The sequence below is a fragment of the Hippocampus bargibanti genome, linkage group LG12 (genome assembly GCF_051943395.1).
Source record: "Hippocampus bargibanti isolate YZ-2025 linkage group LG12, ASM5194339v1, whole genome shotgun sequence".
Lineage (NCBI taxonomy): Eukaryota > Metazoa > Chordata > Actinopteri > Syngnathiformes > Syngnathidae > Hippocampus > Hippocampus bargibanti.
In genome coordinates, this window is record NC_142745.1 from 560,721 (window position 1) to 576,823 (window position 16,103).

Consider the following 16,103-nt stretch of genomic DNA (forward strand, 5'->3'; position numbering starts at 1 on the left):
TTCTTGGTGTAATGTTTGTCCTGCAGATTTTTTCAAGTTCGTCGATTTTGTTGGGATAGTAAAAAGTTGTCCTTTTTTAAATGTAAAGTCTCGTTATATCGATATTCTCGGGAGTCGGAAAAATGTCGATATAACCGTACTACAGATATATCCGTCCTGCGCCGAACTGCATTAAGAGGGTGGGGGCAATACGTAAATGGGGGATCTTTGATATGGCATGTAATTTTATCATTGGGTTCATGGATTGCGTATCTAGCATGCTTTTTATATAGTAGTGAAAAATTGAAAAATAAACTTGTGCATAAAATAAAAACGTCTTTACACTTTTTTAATGACTATTTCCTTTCAAAAATACAAGCAGTGCAAAATCCTCACGTTGTTCTATTCACACGAAACCACGAACGCCAGCATGTACAAACATATGAAAAACGGCGATTGTTGCAAGCGATAAAGATATCTGAATGCAACACAATTAAATACATGTATGGAAAACAAAAACTGCACCGTTTACATGACTTACGTTGATGAAGTATTCTGCTGCACGTCACGTGAAACTCTTTCGCGATGAAGGATTTGCTTGTTGGATTGTCCTCCACAGCCACGATTACCGCCTTGTACTTCGTTCCGATATCACAATTCTTACGTTTCCCCATGGTCGAACAACAGTACTGTATATAAACTCTGCTACGCCTTTTTTTTTAAATTGTGCTCGGTAAAACAGGTCACAACACGGAAGCTGGTGACGTGATTGGGCTTGGGAGGACCCGTCAACGGGGTTCGAAGAGCGCCTGAATAGAATGACTGCGCTGAGCTGTGGCGTAACAGCTCCGTTTTGTTATTAAAAAGACCGACCCGCTCGAGCAGCGATTGTGCGCAATATTTGCCACGCAGAGGGGCATTACAGTACGTTTCAGATGTTATTGCAGCAGTAATGAAAGACGTGAGCTCTGCTTCGCCTTTTTTTTATTGTGCTCGCGTATGACAGTTCAAAACACGGAAGCAGGTTACGTGACTGGGAGATCTTTAATACAGAATGGCATGTACAGTAATTTTCAAAATCATCACGCTTCATCAGACAAAACAATAAACATTGTTGCAAAAAAACGATTGCACTCATACACAGTACAGTGTACATAACACTGCAACGCTTACATCTTATCATGCAATTTAAAAAAATATTCAATCTTCTTCTGCTTCCCATTTTCACCTTTTAACACAAACGATTCAATCTTGTTTAACATTTCTAAGAAAAAAAACGGATTCATTTTCTCTGGATTCTCAGTAAGATCGTGTCCGTAGCACCTCGCAACGCTCGTGTCTTTGTTGCAATAGGTGTGTATTCAGTAGGTTCTTCATCCTCGTCATAATGGGAATCTTCTGGGGCATACTTGGCTCTGATTTCGTGTTGGATTCTCCTCAACAGCCACGACGGCCTTGTATTTCCTTCCGAGGTCACAATTCTTTCGTTTTGTTATGGTTGAAGACGGAAGCAAAATGCCGTCTGCTATACTGCGAGACACGGGAGCTGCTCACGTCAAGTCACGTGACCAAGTCACGCGACCAGGTCAACCAACTGCGCTACCGATATAGATTTCGATAATGGTGGTACTGTATAGAAAGCCTTAAGCAAATATCGAATCACCTTAAACTGCTTTTGTATCGATATAAACATAGCAAAATGGCCGACGGGAGATGAAAAAGAGCACCGTAGTAACCGGATTATCGTAATAACCACGAATCGTGATAAACGGAACTAATTATACATAAAGAGACTAGAAATGTGCACGGGAAATGAACATAGTATCGTAATAAGCAGTATTATCAATATAACCGATATCAATATAACGAGACTTTATATTTATATTTACTGTATTATTGAACATTCAATTTGGTCAAGGTGAAATTTCAGAAGCTTAAATATAATTGTTATTTCCGGAAAATGGATGGATGGATATTTTATTGCAATATACAATGTTAAATCTGACTGGACCCTTCGAATCCTGCCCACCACGTTTTCCAGGCACTACTGACCCATGCGGCACACCAGATGAGACGATGGAGGACTGTGAAGTGAAGCAATTGACTTGGATGAATTGAGAGTGGCTAAGATGAAAAATCATTTGATGTCACAGCTTGCTCATTAAAAACACACACACACACACACACACACACACACACACACACACACACACACACACACACACACACACACACACACACACACACACACACACACACACAAAAGCGGAATCACAAGCATTCACATTTGACTGTTAATTTTTTTGTGTCTAAAGAGGTTTAATGGAGACCATCTTGAATCCTCTGATGGTGGACTTGTTGGAGAGGGTCAGCGAGGCCTGAAGCATCTTAGTTCCCGCCATCGTGGGGAAGAAAGCGATGCCTTGCTTGCCGCTTCCTCCTGGACGCAGGGGGAACATCCTGGAAACAAAAAACAAAACACACACACACAAGAAACATAACTCTTTTAAAATATCAATCACAAACTGACCCCTTTTTTGGTACCGTATTTTCCATTTTATAAGGCGCACCCAATGAATGACATGTTTAAATTAGTTTTCCTTATTTTATTTAATGTGTTTATATAGTGTTACAAAGAGGGCCCCTTTTAACTCATTCACTGCCAGATGTGCCTAAAATGAGTCCACTCCAATGCCAGGGTTTTTGTCATTGTCAGTATAATTCCAGCACTCACAGAATATTGAGTTATAGGACTACGTCAACATTTGATCAGGCGTTAGAAACCTTAGACTCTCTTATTTCATCAGAAAAAAAAAGTTAATTCCTAAGCTACATGGTTCTGGAGTTATATGAGCTTGAAATGGGGGCGGCTGTCCAAAATACAATGCAATACATACATATTGGTTTATATAGCGCCGAAGCTGGAACAAAGCGCTAACATGGAAAAAAGGGAAATGCTGCCACCTCGCGGAAAAGAAAAAAAACATTCCCGGAGGCCATGGCCAGTGCTTTATTGGCACCCAAACAAGAAAAAACAAAAGTCGAACGCATTCGGGAATGGCGCTCGACGTCATATTTTCAATTCCTGAATACATTTGTGAATGGCAGTGAATGAGTTAATAAGAATTCATGCCAGAGGGCTGACCAGCGCTTTATTGGCACCCAAACAAGAAAAAAGAAAACCTGAAGACGTTCGGCAATGGTGCTCCACATCATACATAATGTCAATCTTTTCCATTTCCGGCGATATCATTGCCTCTTTCGGCCAACTGAAACTCAATTGACATTTTTGGGGACAGATACAGCATCGGTTTCTATAGCGACGCTTGTACAGTATTTTGATGTTCCCTGTGTTTGAAGAAGGAGACGATGGCGCCTTACTTGAAGTTGACGTGGCCTTGGAGGAGGCCGGCGCCGGACACGCTCAGGACGCCGCTTACGGGATGCGAGAAAGGGTTCGTGAAGGTCACGCTGGCGCTCTGCTCCCGATTCAGCGACAATTTGTCTTCGTCTTCAATCTGAAGAAAAAAAAAGCACCGTCCGTGTGTGTGTGTGTGTGTGTGTGTGTGTGTGATTGTATACCTGAATGACGAGCTGAGGAGTGGCCACATTGAACTCGTCAAAGGCCAGCACGCGCTCATGCGTGGCCATGTCCTCCAGCACCGCCGCCAGGTTGACCAGGTCATCCCCGACCACGTCTTCGTACTGGGCCGGGTGGATCTGCTGCTTCAGGACCTTCGCTGGGCACCCGCAAATAGAACAACCGTGACAGTTTCAATCATCAATTAACTCCTTCACTGCCAGATGATGTGCAAAAAATGCGTCCACTCCAGCGCCATGCCAGGGTTTTTGTCATTGTCACTCCAATTCCAGGACCCATTACGATATTAAGTTGTAGGACGACATCAATATTTAATACGGCGTTAGAAACATTAGACAGAAAAAAAAGAGTTAATTCCTAAATTATATGGGTTTGGAGTTATATGAGCTTGAAATGAGGGTGGTTGTCCAAAATACAATGCAATATATACCTATTGGTTTATATAATAATAATAATATATTTCATTTCTAAGGGCTTTTCAAAACTCTCAAGGACATTTTACAGTCACAGGATATTTTTTCACGCGGCAGCGTTCACTCAACCCGGAAGTAACAGAAAGTTAAAAAAAACAACAACAACAAAAATAATAAATAATGTGCCAACACAAAGACACAGAGAGTCATTCATTCTTCAGCACTTTCTGTACCATCTTTGTGACATGAAGCAGTTCTAGATGAAAGAGGAGAGTATCAAAGCATCCTTTTCAGCAGTGGATAAGGGACGTCATGGCGCGCAGACTGTAACAACAGTCAAAGCTGGAACTAACATGGTAAAAAGGGAAAATGCCGCCCCCTTGTGGAAGGGAAGAAACACTGCCAGAGGCCAGGGCCAGTGCTTTATCGGTACCCAAGAATGAAAAAACAAAAATGTTGCTCTACGTCATATTTTCAATTCCTAAATAAATTTGTGACTGGCAGTGAATGAGTTAACATTCTATTTAATTGTGTTCAGTTTTTTTTCAACGTGTAGAATATTTTCAAATGCTATACATGTCATCAAAAAGACATTTTTTGTTTTTTGAAGGAGGATTATACAGATAAATGTAATTCATATTTATTTCAAAGGGGAGAAATGACGTGACGTAAATGATTTTTGAGTGTTCTGTGCGATAAGGGTTTTCAGGGAACTAAGTAAAGGGAAAAGCCGAAAGGAAAAGAAGAAGTAATTTCCAATGATTTCTGCAAAGGGTGGCGTACCTTCCAGAGGGCCCACTTGTAGCGTACTGTGCTTTTCCCAGAAAGTCTCGGCGGGGCTGCTGTTGTATTCCTTGATCTGCGCGTTGACGTGGACCTTCACCACCCTGGTCACTCTCTCCCTGTTGATGACCTTCAACAAGATGACGATAACCGCGCCAGCCACGGGAGTTTTAGCCAGCGTCAGAATAGCAGCTAGCTTGCCTGTTGGAAAAGAATCAACCGTTGAATTCAAACGTGGGTGGTTTTCTTTAAATGGCCGCATTTTATTTTGGCGGGCGGTGCTTACTTGTCCCTCGCCTTAGCGTCGAGTTGTCTGAGTGGGAAGAATGATTGGATGAGAGTGTTGAAAAGCGGCCTGTTTTGTCAAGAAAACGACAAAATGTGTTGTTGTCAAATGTGGAAGCTATGACATCATTTAACTCAGTCAGTGCCAGACGATGTGCAAAAACGTGTCCACTCCGGTGCCAGGGTTTTTGTCATTTTCATTCAAATTGCAAGGATTCACAGAATATTGACTTTTAGGACTACATCAACATTCAATGCATCGTAAGAATCTCTTCTTTCATCAGAAAAAGAGAGTTAATTCCCAAGTTATATGGTTCTGGAGTTATCTGAGCTTGGGGGCGGATGTACAAAATTCCATGCAATACATACATAGTGATTTATATCGTGCTTGTTTTTGTGTAGTTTTAAAGGACAACCGACGCCACCGGCCAAGTTGTGCCCATCATTTGTCAAATGACTTCAAATGACTTCTACTGAGCATATTTTTAAAAGATTCCACCGCATATATCGCTATATTTGACCTTTTAAGACTTGCGCTGAATATTCATGAAGTCTTGTTTTCCAGTTGATGACGATGCCCTAAGTGACGTCACGGAGGGAACGCCCCTGACCAGGAAAGCGACACACAATGCATTTTGGCTACTTTGTTTGGTCTGAAAACACTGTGTTGATGGCGAAATTAGAAGGAAAACACAAATAACGCAATGGTGAATCTTTGTGTGTTGCACCAAGACTACTATTTCAAACTAGTTGACACAAATTCCCAGCTAACAAATCAGCCCATTTCCAATGGAGCGTGTGCGTCATCTTGTACATTTTGTGGGAGCTACATTGGAATCCAGATGCCTCAAAATGATACGGAAGGACTTCTTGAATCCATTGCAAACATTCATACTTTCCTCTTCAGAACGATTTGAATCATATTCATTGTCATTGTCCACTTGTCTTACTTTTACTCTTTTTATAAGTGGCGGTGATGTTGTGCATCCTGGGACAAGCCACAGATTTGGTGCAGATGAGCGGTCCCACTCTGTGGACGTCCACGCTACGGCTCACCACGCGGCCTTCGCTCACCACGCACGTGTGGACGTCGGCGTTCACCTCGGCGTACACGAAGGGGATGTCGTAGAAGAGGTCCACGCGACGCTCCTTGACGGCCTTGACGGGCGCCGGCCCGCAGCAGAACACGCCTGGGAAAAGACCATTTAAAAAATAGATCACAAATAAAGACATTGTGAATTTAAAGGACAGCCGACGTCTCCGGACAAGTTGTGTCCATCATTTGTAAAATGGCTTCAAATGACTTCTACTGAGCGTATTTGACAAAGATTGCAGCGCATATAGCTATTTTTTACGTTTTACGACTCGCGCTGAATATTCAGGAAGTCTTGTTGGTGACGAGTCCTGACGTTACGTCACTGAAGGAACGCCCCTGACCGAAAAAAAGGACACATTGTAGCAGTCTTTCCATGTCCTTCCATCACGTCAATGCATTTTGCTGTACTTGGCGGGTCTGAAAACTTTGTGTTGCACCAAGAAGAGGGCGACGAAGCTCTGTGTAAGGAATTGATCAGCCTGTGGAAACGGGCTGATTCATTCCTTACACGGAGCTTTGTCGCCATTTTCTGCCTCTTTTTGGGTGCGACATTTCCCACCCCTGATGCCTCAAAATGACACGGAATACATTCTTTAATCGATTGCAAGCATGTATGCTTTCCTCTTCAGAACTATTTGAATCATATTCATAACTGACGAGAAAGGATCTTTTTTCCGAATCTGAACTCTCTGAAGCCATTGTTTTGATTGTGGAGCAAGGCGGTTTGTGAACAAGGGGGCGGGACTTTTTGAATCTGCTCAGTTCCGAGCTAATTTTGTGGCAGTTTTGGGACACTTGAAGTCATTTTTATTGACGTTTTGCATTTGACAAAAAATATCAACGTGCGTGTTTCGGCTATTTTAGATGCGATCAAAAGTTTGCAGCTAGGAAACCAAAAAATGGTGTCGGTTGTCCTTTAAAGACTAATAGTGCGACATAGTGCGCGAGTGGTTCGTAGGTCTGCTCTACACTCGTGAGGTTTTGGGTTGGAGTCGGCGCGTTGCTACGTTTGGCTGACCTCTGCTCCTTTGCTGCGGGGTGGGATCCAGAGCCTGCCAGCCATCGGCGTAGCTGCCCAAATCTCGGCGCGTCATCCAACACTCCACCCACACGTGGAAGTTCCTGAAAGAAATCAAATAAAATCATCAATGATTGAGGTCTTCTTGCATTAACTCAATGACAAAAACCCTGGCACTCGAGTGGACATATTTTTGCACTTCGTCTGGCAACAAATGTGTTAAGGAAGAAAAATGACTCGTTGTTATTAATTCATGTTTCAAAACTCACTTCACCACAAAGTGGTTGCCAAAAAGCTCTTTATACTGTGTTTCTACTTGTGTTGCTGCACCGTTTCAATTTCAAATGGTCATAATCATAAAGTTGCGATTTTCGTTAGCCCGTCAATGGTGTTTTGCATTGACTTTTAGCATGACGCTAACAAAGTTCAATAAAGCGTTCATTTTTTGGGGAAATGGTTGCCAACTAAAAATCTATTTATACTGTGTGTCTGCTTGTGTTGCTGCACTGTTTCTGTTTCAATGGCTCACAACCACAAAATTGCTATTTTGGAGTGAGTTTTAGCATTATGCTAACCAAGTTCAATAAAGCGCTCATTTTTGGGGGGAAATGATGAATGCAAAAGGAAAACGCCGATGCACGCGCGGCTTCCGCGAGTGTCAAAGGTGCCCGTTTCCTGTCCGAAACCGTCCGCGAGTAATTTGCTGACCAGATGGAGTCTTTGGTGCTCTTCAGCTTCTTTCCCATCTCGTTGTAGAACTCCTCGATGACCAGGTTGCCGTTGGTGTCGTGAGCAGAGTTGAAGTTGGTGACGACGCGGCAAGGAATGCCGAGGACGCGCATGACTGAAAAGAGGATGTCTTTTTTTTTCCGAGCGGTCGCCGTTGACAAAAGGCTCGGCGTTTCTGTCATCGACTCGCACGCCGACTTACCTGTACACATGACGGCGGCGAAGACCCAGCACTGGCCATACTTGACCGGCCGGTAGCCGGACTGAGCCCAGCTCCTCAGGATGTCTCCGCTGCCGGTCCACGTGGAGGCGTGGACGCCGCCGCTGAAATCGCCCGACCAGTTGCCTTTCAGCACGCCGCGGTCGTCCTCGCAGTTGATCTACGTTTGGTGGGAACAAGTCAAAAGAAATCAAACATGAGGATGCCGAACACGGTTGTAGTCATAATCATCATCATCATCATCATCATCATCATCATCATCCATTTCATTTCTAAGCGCCTTTGAAAACTCTCAAGGTCACTTTACAGTCACAGGATAAGTTTTTCTGTGGGTGAGCAGCGGCAGCCACACACGCCAGCGTTCACTCAACCCAGAAGTAACTAAAATAGATAGAAAGCTAGCTAGCTAATAGATACAGTAATATAATAATAATAATAACAATAATAATTTTTTACATATATTTTATTTTAATTTTCATTTATAAGCACCTTTCAAAACTCTCAAGATCACTTTATAGTCACAGGAGACAGTCGCTAATAGATAGCGACCTAGCAAGCCAGATAGCTAGATAGTTAAACGATAGCTAGCCAGACAGCTAACAGCTAATAGCTAATAATAATAATAATAATAATAATAATAATAATATTATTATTATTATTATTATTATTAAGATTCTGATTCTGAAGAAGAATACATTTCATTTAGAAGCGCCTTTCAAAACTCTCAAGGTCACTTTACAGTCAAAGGATCTGTTTTTCTGTGGGTGAGCAGCGGCAACCACATGCGCCAGCGTTCACTCAACCCGGAATAACTCAAATACATAGAAAGTTAGCTAGCTAGCTAACTAATCGATAACTAATCGAAAGCTCGCCAGCTACAGCTAATATATAGCAAATAGATAGCTAGCTAGGTAGCCAGCTCAAGTGATGGTCCATTCCCACACCTCATGATGACTAATGATCTTTTTTGTTGTTGTTTTTTTGGGGGGGCGGGGGGTGAAAATGACTCAAAATATTGACTTTGCAAAATACTGACTTTGCTTCAAGTTGCTTGTAAAAAAATTCCAATCAAAGCATCCTCCAGTCGACATGTTAACCTCTAGTTGTGTAGGACAGAGTGAGGCGTCTTTTTGTTTGCATTGTTCATCCCAAACAGACAGCGTTCCTACTTTCTGGGCTCGCTCGATTGCTTTGCGGCGACGCTAACCTCGTCACCGGCGATGAGTCACGAGGGCACACCCGGCCGCTAACGTCATTGTCTTCTCACCATGGCTGAAACCACGCGGCTGATGTAGACGGGGTTGTTGCGGTACAGGTAGTCCATCTTCTTATTGCCTTGATGTTGAGGACTGACGTTGAGCAAGTTAAGACACGCCTCCAGGACGCCGGGCTCAAACTTGGAAAGACAAAGAAGGACACATCGTTCTTTTGACCCGCCGCGGAGTCAATGCACTTTGTGCGATGTCCTACCTGGTCCATGGACCAAGGCCTGGACACAACGTTGGACGCCGTCCCCATGAAGAGCAAACTGGAGTCATTCTGGATGTATTCTTCCCTTTGGTCCTCGAAGGGAATGTAGACGCTGTCGGCTGCGAAGACACAAACAACCGTCTGTGGAGGTTCTCAGTGGGACAAGAGCGGTCCATCGAGGAAAAGGTTTCTTCAGCCGTCATCCGTACTTCTTTGAAGGGGTCGCACCTTTCGCTCCTCATCCGAAGAGCTTCGTCAACAAACAAAAGTTGCGCTGGTAATCCTTCATGGATAGAAGAGGTGGCCTTACCAGACCTGTACTCTGATAGGTCACTGCTCTAAGGTTGGGGGAGCAGTGGACCACTCCCTGAAACACTCCCTGAATCTGTTTACCTCTATTGTTCTATCCCTGGCTCTGGTTTCACCTCCTCAGCCAATCTGATGACGTCTCCACTCAGATCACCTCTAATGTCCTATCCGTGGCTCTGGTTTCACCGCATGACTAAGCTTACAGGGTATCGGCCTAAGAAGACTGATTAACTCTATTGTTCTAACCCTGGCTCTGGTTTCACCTGACTATGAAGACACAAATACAAGACATCATTTCCGATTGACAGTGCAGTTAATGTACAAATTGTGATCGACTGCTTTGGTCTACAACATGTAGACTAACAAGCAAAGGAGGACTAAATTGACTACTGTGATGATTATTATGATGATTATTATGAGACACGTTCGACAAGATGAGCAAAAGTTGACCCACCGTGACACCAGGGGTTGCAGAGCAGGATGAATTTGCTCACAGCGCAAAACTTCCGCTTGTCTTGAGCGAATGCCGACACCTTAAAAGTGTAGCAGCCAACCGAGGCCGAAGGCGGGGCGTAAATGGACACCGATGGGTTGCTCACATCCAGGCCTTCGGGGTCCATGAAGGCCCCCCAACGGGACGGAGGACACTTTGCAGACAAAGTGACGGCCACGGTCACGTACAGGCGGCCTGAGGAGAGAAACAGGAAGACACATTTTCAATATCACATATAACACTCCCAATATTGATTTGAATCATTCACTGGCAGACGACGTGCAAAAGTATGTCCACTCCAGTGCCAGGGTTTTTGTCACTTTCACTTGAATTCCAGGACACTCAGAATATTGACTTTTAGGACTACATAAACAGCATAGGAAACCTTAGACTTTGTTATTTTATCAAAAAAAGAGTTAATTCCTAAATTATACGGGTCTGGAGTTATATGAGCTTGAAATGGGGGCAGCTGTACAAAATACAACGCAAAACATACATATTGATTTATATAGTGCTTGTTTTCTGTGTAGTTTTAAGGCTTATTTAGTAGAAAATTATGTTTTATGGCGATCTGGGAATGGATTATTCTCATTTTAATGGTTCCCTATGGGAAATTAATGTTTGGCATACACACTTTTCGCCTTACACACACTTTCTGGGAAGCAATTAAGTTCGTAAACTGAGGTATCACTGTACATGTAAATATCTATGTATGTATTCAACAAGCTTCACATGCCAATGAACTCTAATTTATAATAGGGAAAATACACACAATGTGTCTTTTGTTTTTGTCTTGCTAATTCAAATCAATCAAATAATATTCCTACCGAGCATCACTTTCACCCTCAGCGTGTCAGCGTAGGGGTCAAAAGGGCTGACCTTCATGGGCAGGCGGACTCTGAAGGGGGCCCCTCGGCGCACCACCAACGCTTTGGAGTGGCTGAAGCCGGCCGTCCGGTGGCGCTGCAGGTTCTCCTCAAGTTCCAAGTCCACTCCGTGCATGCTTAAATCTGCCCAGGAAAATGGAAAGAAACTTTTGGGAGACTGACGGTGAAGTTATTCCGGAGTCGACAATGCACAGACGCTTGCGTGACAAGCGTTCCAGCTGTAAACGCTGTGGTTGACACCCACGTCCAAAATTCCATTGAGTGAAATTGCAACACGTTGACGGCGTTATGCACACACCTCAAAATGGCCGCAGGGCAAAACCGACACTCACTGGCATGTGTTACGAATCCAACTCACCACAACTTTTGTCATACTTCAAGGACAACCGACACCCATTTTTTTCTTTCGTAACTGACATCAGAAAAACGTTTGACGGCATCTAAAATAGCCAAAACACGCAGGCTGATATTTTAGTCAAATGCAAAATACCAATCAAAATGACTTCAAGTGTCCAAAAACTGCCACAAAATGAGCTCGGAACTGGTCAGATTCAGAAAGCCCCGCCCCCTTGTTCGTGAGGTCTCTATTGGTCACACACTGCCTTGCTCCAGAATCAAAACAATGGCTTTAGAGAGTTCCGGTTGGGAAAAAGATGCTTTCTTGTTACTCATCCACTTATAAATAGGATTCAAATAGTTGTGAAGAGGAAAGCATAAATGTTTGCCATCCATTCAAGAAGTCCTTCTGTATCAATTCGAGGCGTCTGGACTCCAATGTAGTGCCTAGAAGATGCTCAAGGTGGCGCACAAGCTCTGTTGGAAATGGGCTGATTTGTCCGCTGGGAATTTGTGTCAACTTAAAACTTCTTTATGCGTTTTAGCACAATTGGCTGCCACACACAATGATTCACCATCTCATTATTGATGTAGTTTTCCTTCTAATTTCGCCATCAACACAGTGTTTCCAGACGAAAAAAATGTACCCAAAATGCATTGTGTGTCGCTTTCTCGGTCAGGGGCGTTTCCTCCGTGACGTCACTTAGGGCATCGTCACCAAGTCGAAAATAAGACTTCATGAATATTCAGCACGAGTCTTAAAAGGTCAAATCTAGCTTTAATATGCGCTGGAATCTTTGTCAAATGCGCTCAGTAGAAGTCATTTGAAGTCATTGTCCAAATTATGGACGCAACTTGTCCGACCGGAGGTGTCGGTTGTCCTTTAAAGGCAATCCAAGTGGCCAAACCAAACAAGACTTTCCAGCTGCTTTTTGTGTCACGTGCGCATCGTCTGCTGCTTCTACTAATTATCCAAACGAATCTGATCTAGTCACACCCATCCACTATTCAATTGAAAGAAGAACCGATTTGATGACAATGAGATGAAACATAATGAGTCCATCGGTTACTTTTTCAAACGTTTCAACTTGTATTCGAATTGGATTTTGCATCGTCATATTGAATGTCGATGCCGTGTGACTTTCATCGTCTGGTAGTGAATGAGTTAAAAACGCCCCAACCTCCTTGGAATTGGGGATGTACGATTACAGACAAATGCCCATTTTTGGATGGTACCAAGAGTTGCTTCAGAGGAAGCAACAAAAGACCAGCTCAATCAGTCTTTTCATTGTATGATGACAGCAATTAAATGATGTACATATTAACTCATTCACTGCCAGACGTGCATAAATGTGTCCAGTCCAGTGCCAGGGTTTTTGTCATTGTCAATACAAATGCACGAGCCACAGAAGATTGACTTTGAGGACTTCATAAACATTAGATAGAGCATTTGAAACATTAGATTCTCTTTTTTCTTCAAAAAAAATGAGGTAATTCCTAAATGATACGGGTCTGGAGTTATATGAGCTTGAAATGGGGGCGGCTGTCCAAAATACAATGCAATCCATACATATTGGATACTCATGGAAAAGAAAAAAACATCGGCACACAAGCGTGAAAAAGCAAAACCCGAACAAAGTCGGGAATGGCGTTCTACGTCATACTTTCAATTCCCGAATAAATTTGGGAATGGCAGTGAACAATAATAATAATAATAACAATAATAATACATTTGATTTCTAAGCGCCTTTCAAAACTCTCAAGGTCACTTTACAGTCACTGGATCAGTTTTTCTGTGGGTGAGCAGCAAAGATAAAAAACTAGCTAGCTAGCTAGCTACTAGTTAGCTAACAGATAGCCAGCCCGCTAGCCAGCATAAAGCCAGCTAACTCGCTAGCTCGCTACTAGATAGCTAATAGAAAGCCAGCTAGCCAGCGACTAGATAGCTTGCCACCTGGATAGACAGCTAACAGATAGCCAGCCAGCTAGCTCATAGATAGCCAATGGATAGCCAGCCAACAAGCTAGCCAATAGATAGCCAGCCAGCTGGATAGAGAGATACTAGATAGCCAGCCGGCAACATAGCTAACAGATAGCCAGCCATTAGCCTGGGTAGATAGCTAATAGATAGCCAGATAGCTAGCTAGATAACTAACTTAATATGGCACCGTGCGTTAAAATGAACCATGAGGGCTATCAGCGATTGAGTGAAATTAGCAACTGGAACAATGTCCTTTGAATTGCTGAAGTGACGAGTGGTCAAAGTTTCATTTGCGAGCAGCAGTCCCGGACTTGTTAAAAAGAAGGAAGTCCCAGATGTCGCGCCACACGTTGCTGTCGTGGTAGAGGTACTTCATGGACGACTGCAGCGAGGGCTGCAGCGTGTGCGGGTGGTACTCGAAGAGCCACAAGACCAGTCCCCACACCACAGTGGCCAAAAGCGGGAAGGGGTCTCGTTTAGGTCGCGGGACCACTCCTTTCTCCACCGCCAGACGCGACAAGGCAAACAGGATCCGGGACAACAAGTACATGTTGATCTGGAACCAACGGCAGACGGCGGAAGGGCTTTCACTTCAAGGACAACCGACAACAGTTTTTTGGGTTTCCTAACTGACATCAGTAAAAACGCATTATAGCATTTAAAATAGCCAAAAGACGCAGGCTGATATTTTGAGTCAAATGCAAAACACCAATCAAAATGACTTCAAGTGTCCCAAAAGTGCCACAAAATGAGATCGGAACTGGCGAGATTCAGAAGGTCCCGCCCCTTTGTTCGTGACGTCACGCCAGGAGACTCCTTCACAAACTGCCTTGCTCCAGAATCAAAACAATGGCTTCAGAGAGTTCAGATTGGGAAAAAGATGCTTTCGTGTTACTTATCCAGTTATGAATAGGATTCAAATAGTTGTGAAGAGGAAAGCATCAATGTTTGCAATCGATGAAAGAAGTCCTTCCGTATCAATTGGAGCCGTCTGGACTGCAATGTAGCCCCCAGAAAATGCACAAGATGGCACACAAGCTCCGTTGGAAATGGGGTAAGTCGCTCTCGCGTTACAGATTCAACACAAAATCTTCTGTCGTATAAAATTGTGACAACAACAACAACAACAACAAAGGCCCGTCCTACCTGACTGTTGATGTTATTGTTGTCACCAAACACCAACCATCCTCCGATGCAGGCGGCCAGGAAGGCGTGAGACTGCATACTGCGACCCTGCAGTTTCACCTGCAGGGCCTGCAATCCCTTGTAGGTGAATACGAAGCATGCCAGGTTGCGCGAGTGTGTGTAGGTGGCCTTCAAAATGGATCGCAGTTTTTCCTGCAAACTTTTACAAGAGAGAAAGAATCATTTTAACTACAAGTAAAAAAATACGCAAATGCCTGACATTAACTTTAGTTTGCCAAACAGCTGTGCCTTATCTGCGCGCTAAAGCTTGAAACTAAACTGTCCAATTTGTGAAAGAGCTCCGACTATCTCCTCTTAGATTAAATTAATGTCAGTGTGGGTGTCATTACAATTAAGTCTATCGGTGCGCTATTTCTTGATTCTGCACTATGTACAGTCTTGTTTATAGAACGGTTTTTGCACATCTACATTTGCACAGTATACAGTTGACATTTTTATTTTGTTATGCTTAGAATATCTTGTTTTCTATCCTTTCACTCCCACCCCAACCCCATCCCTCTTCAATTGCTGCTGTGGACTGCAAATTTCCCCATTGCGGGACGAATAAAGGTATTCTGATTCTGATTCTGATTTTGAAGCAAACCCGAGCAAGTTCAATGCAGTGGAAAGCAGCGTGAATCAAGTCACGACATTTTCCGTTTTGTAATCTTTCTTCTAAATCCATTCCAACTGCGTTAATTCGCCGACATCTTACCTTCCGCTTCGGAATAAAAATGTCATGACCAATGCATGTGGTGCTCTGATTTTAGCTCCATATCTGGACACAGAAAATGGCGGAAAATTAAGTACAAGTATACACGAAAAACATCAGGTCAAACAGACACAAAAGCATCTAAGATCTGTCACACCGTACACTATTTACATTGAATACATACAATACTAATTACTTTGAATGAAATTGAATTATTCCACTCACACAGCACCATTTCGGAAACCTTTGAAAACAGCCAGAGCTGCTTTGTATTTTTCTTGTTGTAAAATGTGGTTGACAGTATAAAGTAACGTTTTCAACGTCTCTGACACCGCCATGACCTTTTAAAATTAAGTTTCGGGGGACAGCAATTGACGTTACGCACGTACAATAACCAGGCGTTACTCCGAAATAGTGCCGTCGTGAAACAAACGGATATAAATACCTTTCCCACAGTCGTCCAAATGGGGTAGAATGTCACATGACACCAAGTCAAATAACACGATGCCGAAACGGTCTTCATAATCATGCTTCATATTATTTCACTATCACAAATATTGTAAATGTAAAAAAAATCTGCGTATTTTTGTAGTTACATCATTTGGA

General features: G+C 43.2%; 2 protein-coding genes across 4 annotated transcripts; both read right to left on the minus strand.

Annotated features, from left to right (window-relative positions):
* Positions 1-952: 952 nt before the first annotated feature.
* On the minus strand, positions 953-14,883 carry tgm5l (transglutaminase 5, like). 3 transcript variants are annotated; one of them, XM_089011226.1, is made up of 14 exons: positions 14,747-14,883; positions 11,224-11,406; positions 10,358-10,591; positions 9,595-9,713; positions 9,392-9,520; positions 8,107-8,284; positions 7,884-8,019; positions 7,176-7,279; positions 6,012-6,251; positions 5,063-5,131; positions 4,777-4,977; positions 3,562-3,719; positions 3,361-3,497; positions 953-2,439 (listed from the first exon to the last, which is right to left on the minus strand). In XM_089011226.1, exons 2-14 carry the CDS (start codon positions 11,396-11,398, stop codon positions 2,289-2,291), a joined length of 2,031 nt encoding a protein of 676 aa, XP_088867352.1. In that variant the 5' UTR covers positions 11,399-11,406; positions 14,747-14,883; the 3' UTR covers positions 953-2,288. The 3 variants fall into 3 exon arrangements, with proteins under 3 accessions (XP_088867352.1, XP_088867351.1, XP_088867353.1); XM_089011225.1 differs by lacking the exon at positions 14,747-14,883 and having other exon boundaries at positions 954-2,439; positions 11,224-11,594; XM_089011227.1 differs by lacking the exon at positions 14,747-14,883 and having other exon boundaries at positions 955-2,439; positions 11,276-11,593.
* pxmp4 (peroxisomal membrane protein 4) lies at positions 13,033-15,891 on the minus strand. Its single transcript, XM_089011245.1, has 4 exons — positions 15,723-15,891; positions 15,501-15,563; positions 14,747-14,945; positions 13,033-14,156 (listed from the first exon to the last, which is right to left on the minus strand). Exons 1-4 carry the CDS (start codon positions 15,833-15,835, stop codon positions 13,887-13,889), a joined length of 645 nt encoding a protein of 214 aa, XP_088867371.1. The 5' UTR covers positions 15,836-15,891; the 3' UTR covers positions 13,033-13,886.
* Positions 15,892-16,103: the final 212 nt, after the last annotated feature.

Excerpts from the sequence above, each read along its gene's own strand:
- tgm5l (XM_089011226.1), bottom strand. The coding sequence starts at position 11,398 with ATGCACGGAGTGGACTTGGAACTTGAGGAGAACCTGCAGCGCCACCGG. Across the intron at positions 8,285-9,391 it reads GCCGCGTGGTTTCAGCCATG|ATCAACTGCGAGGACGACCG; the intron begins GTGAGAAGACAA and ends CACCAAACGTAG. Across the intron at positions 8,020-8,106 it reads CGCCGCCGTCATGTGTACAG|TCATGCGCGTCCTCGGCATT; the intron begins GTAAGTCGGCGT and ends TCCTCTTTTCAG.
- pxmp4 (XM_089011245.1), bottom strand. The coding sequence starts at position 15,835 with ATGGCGGTGTCAGAGACGTTGAAAACGTTACTTTATACTGTCAACCAC. Across the intron at positions 15,564-15,722 it reads GGTTTCCGAAATGGTGCTGT|ATATGGAGCTAAAATCAGAG; the intron begins GTGAGTGGAATA and ends TTCTGTGTCCAG. Across the intron at positions 14,946-15,500 it reads TTTTTATTCCGAAGCGGAAG|TTTGCAGGAAAAACTGCGAT; the intron begins GTAAGATGTCGG and ends CTCTTGTAAAAG.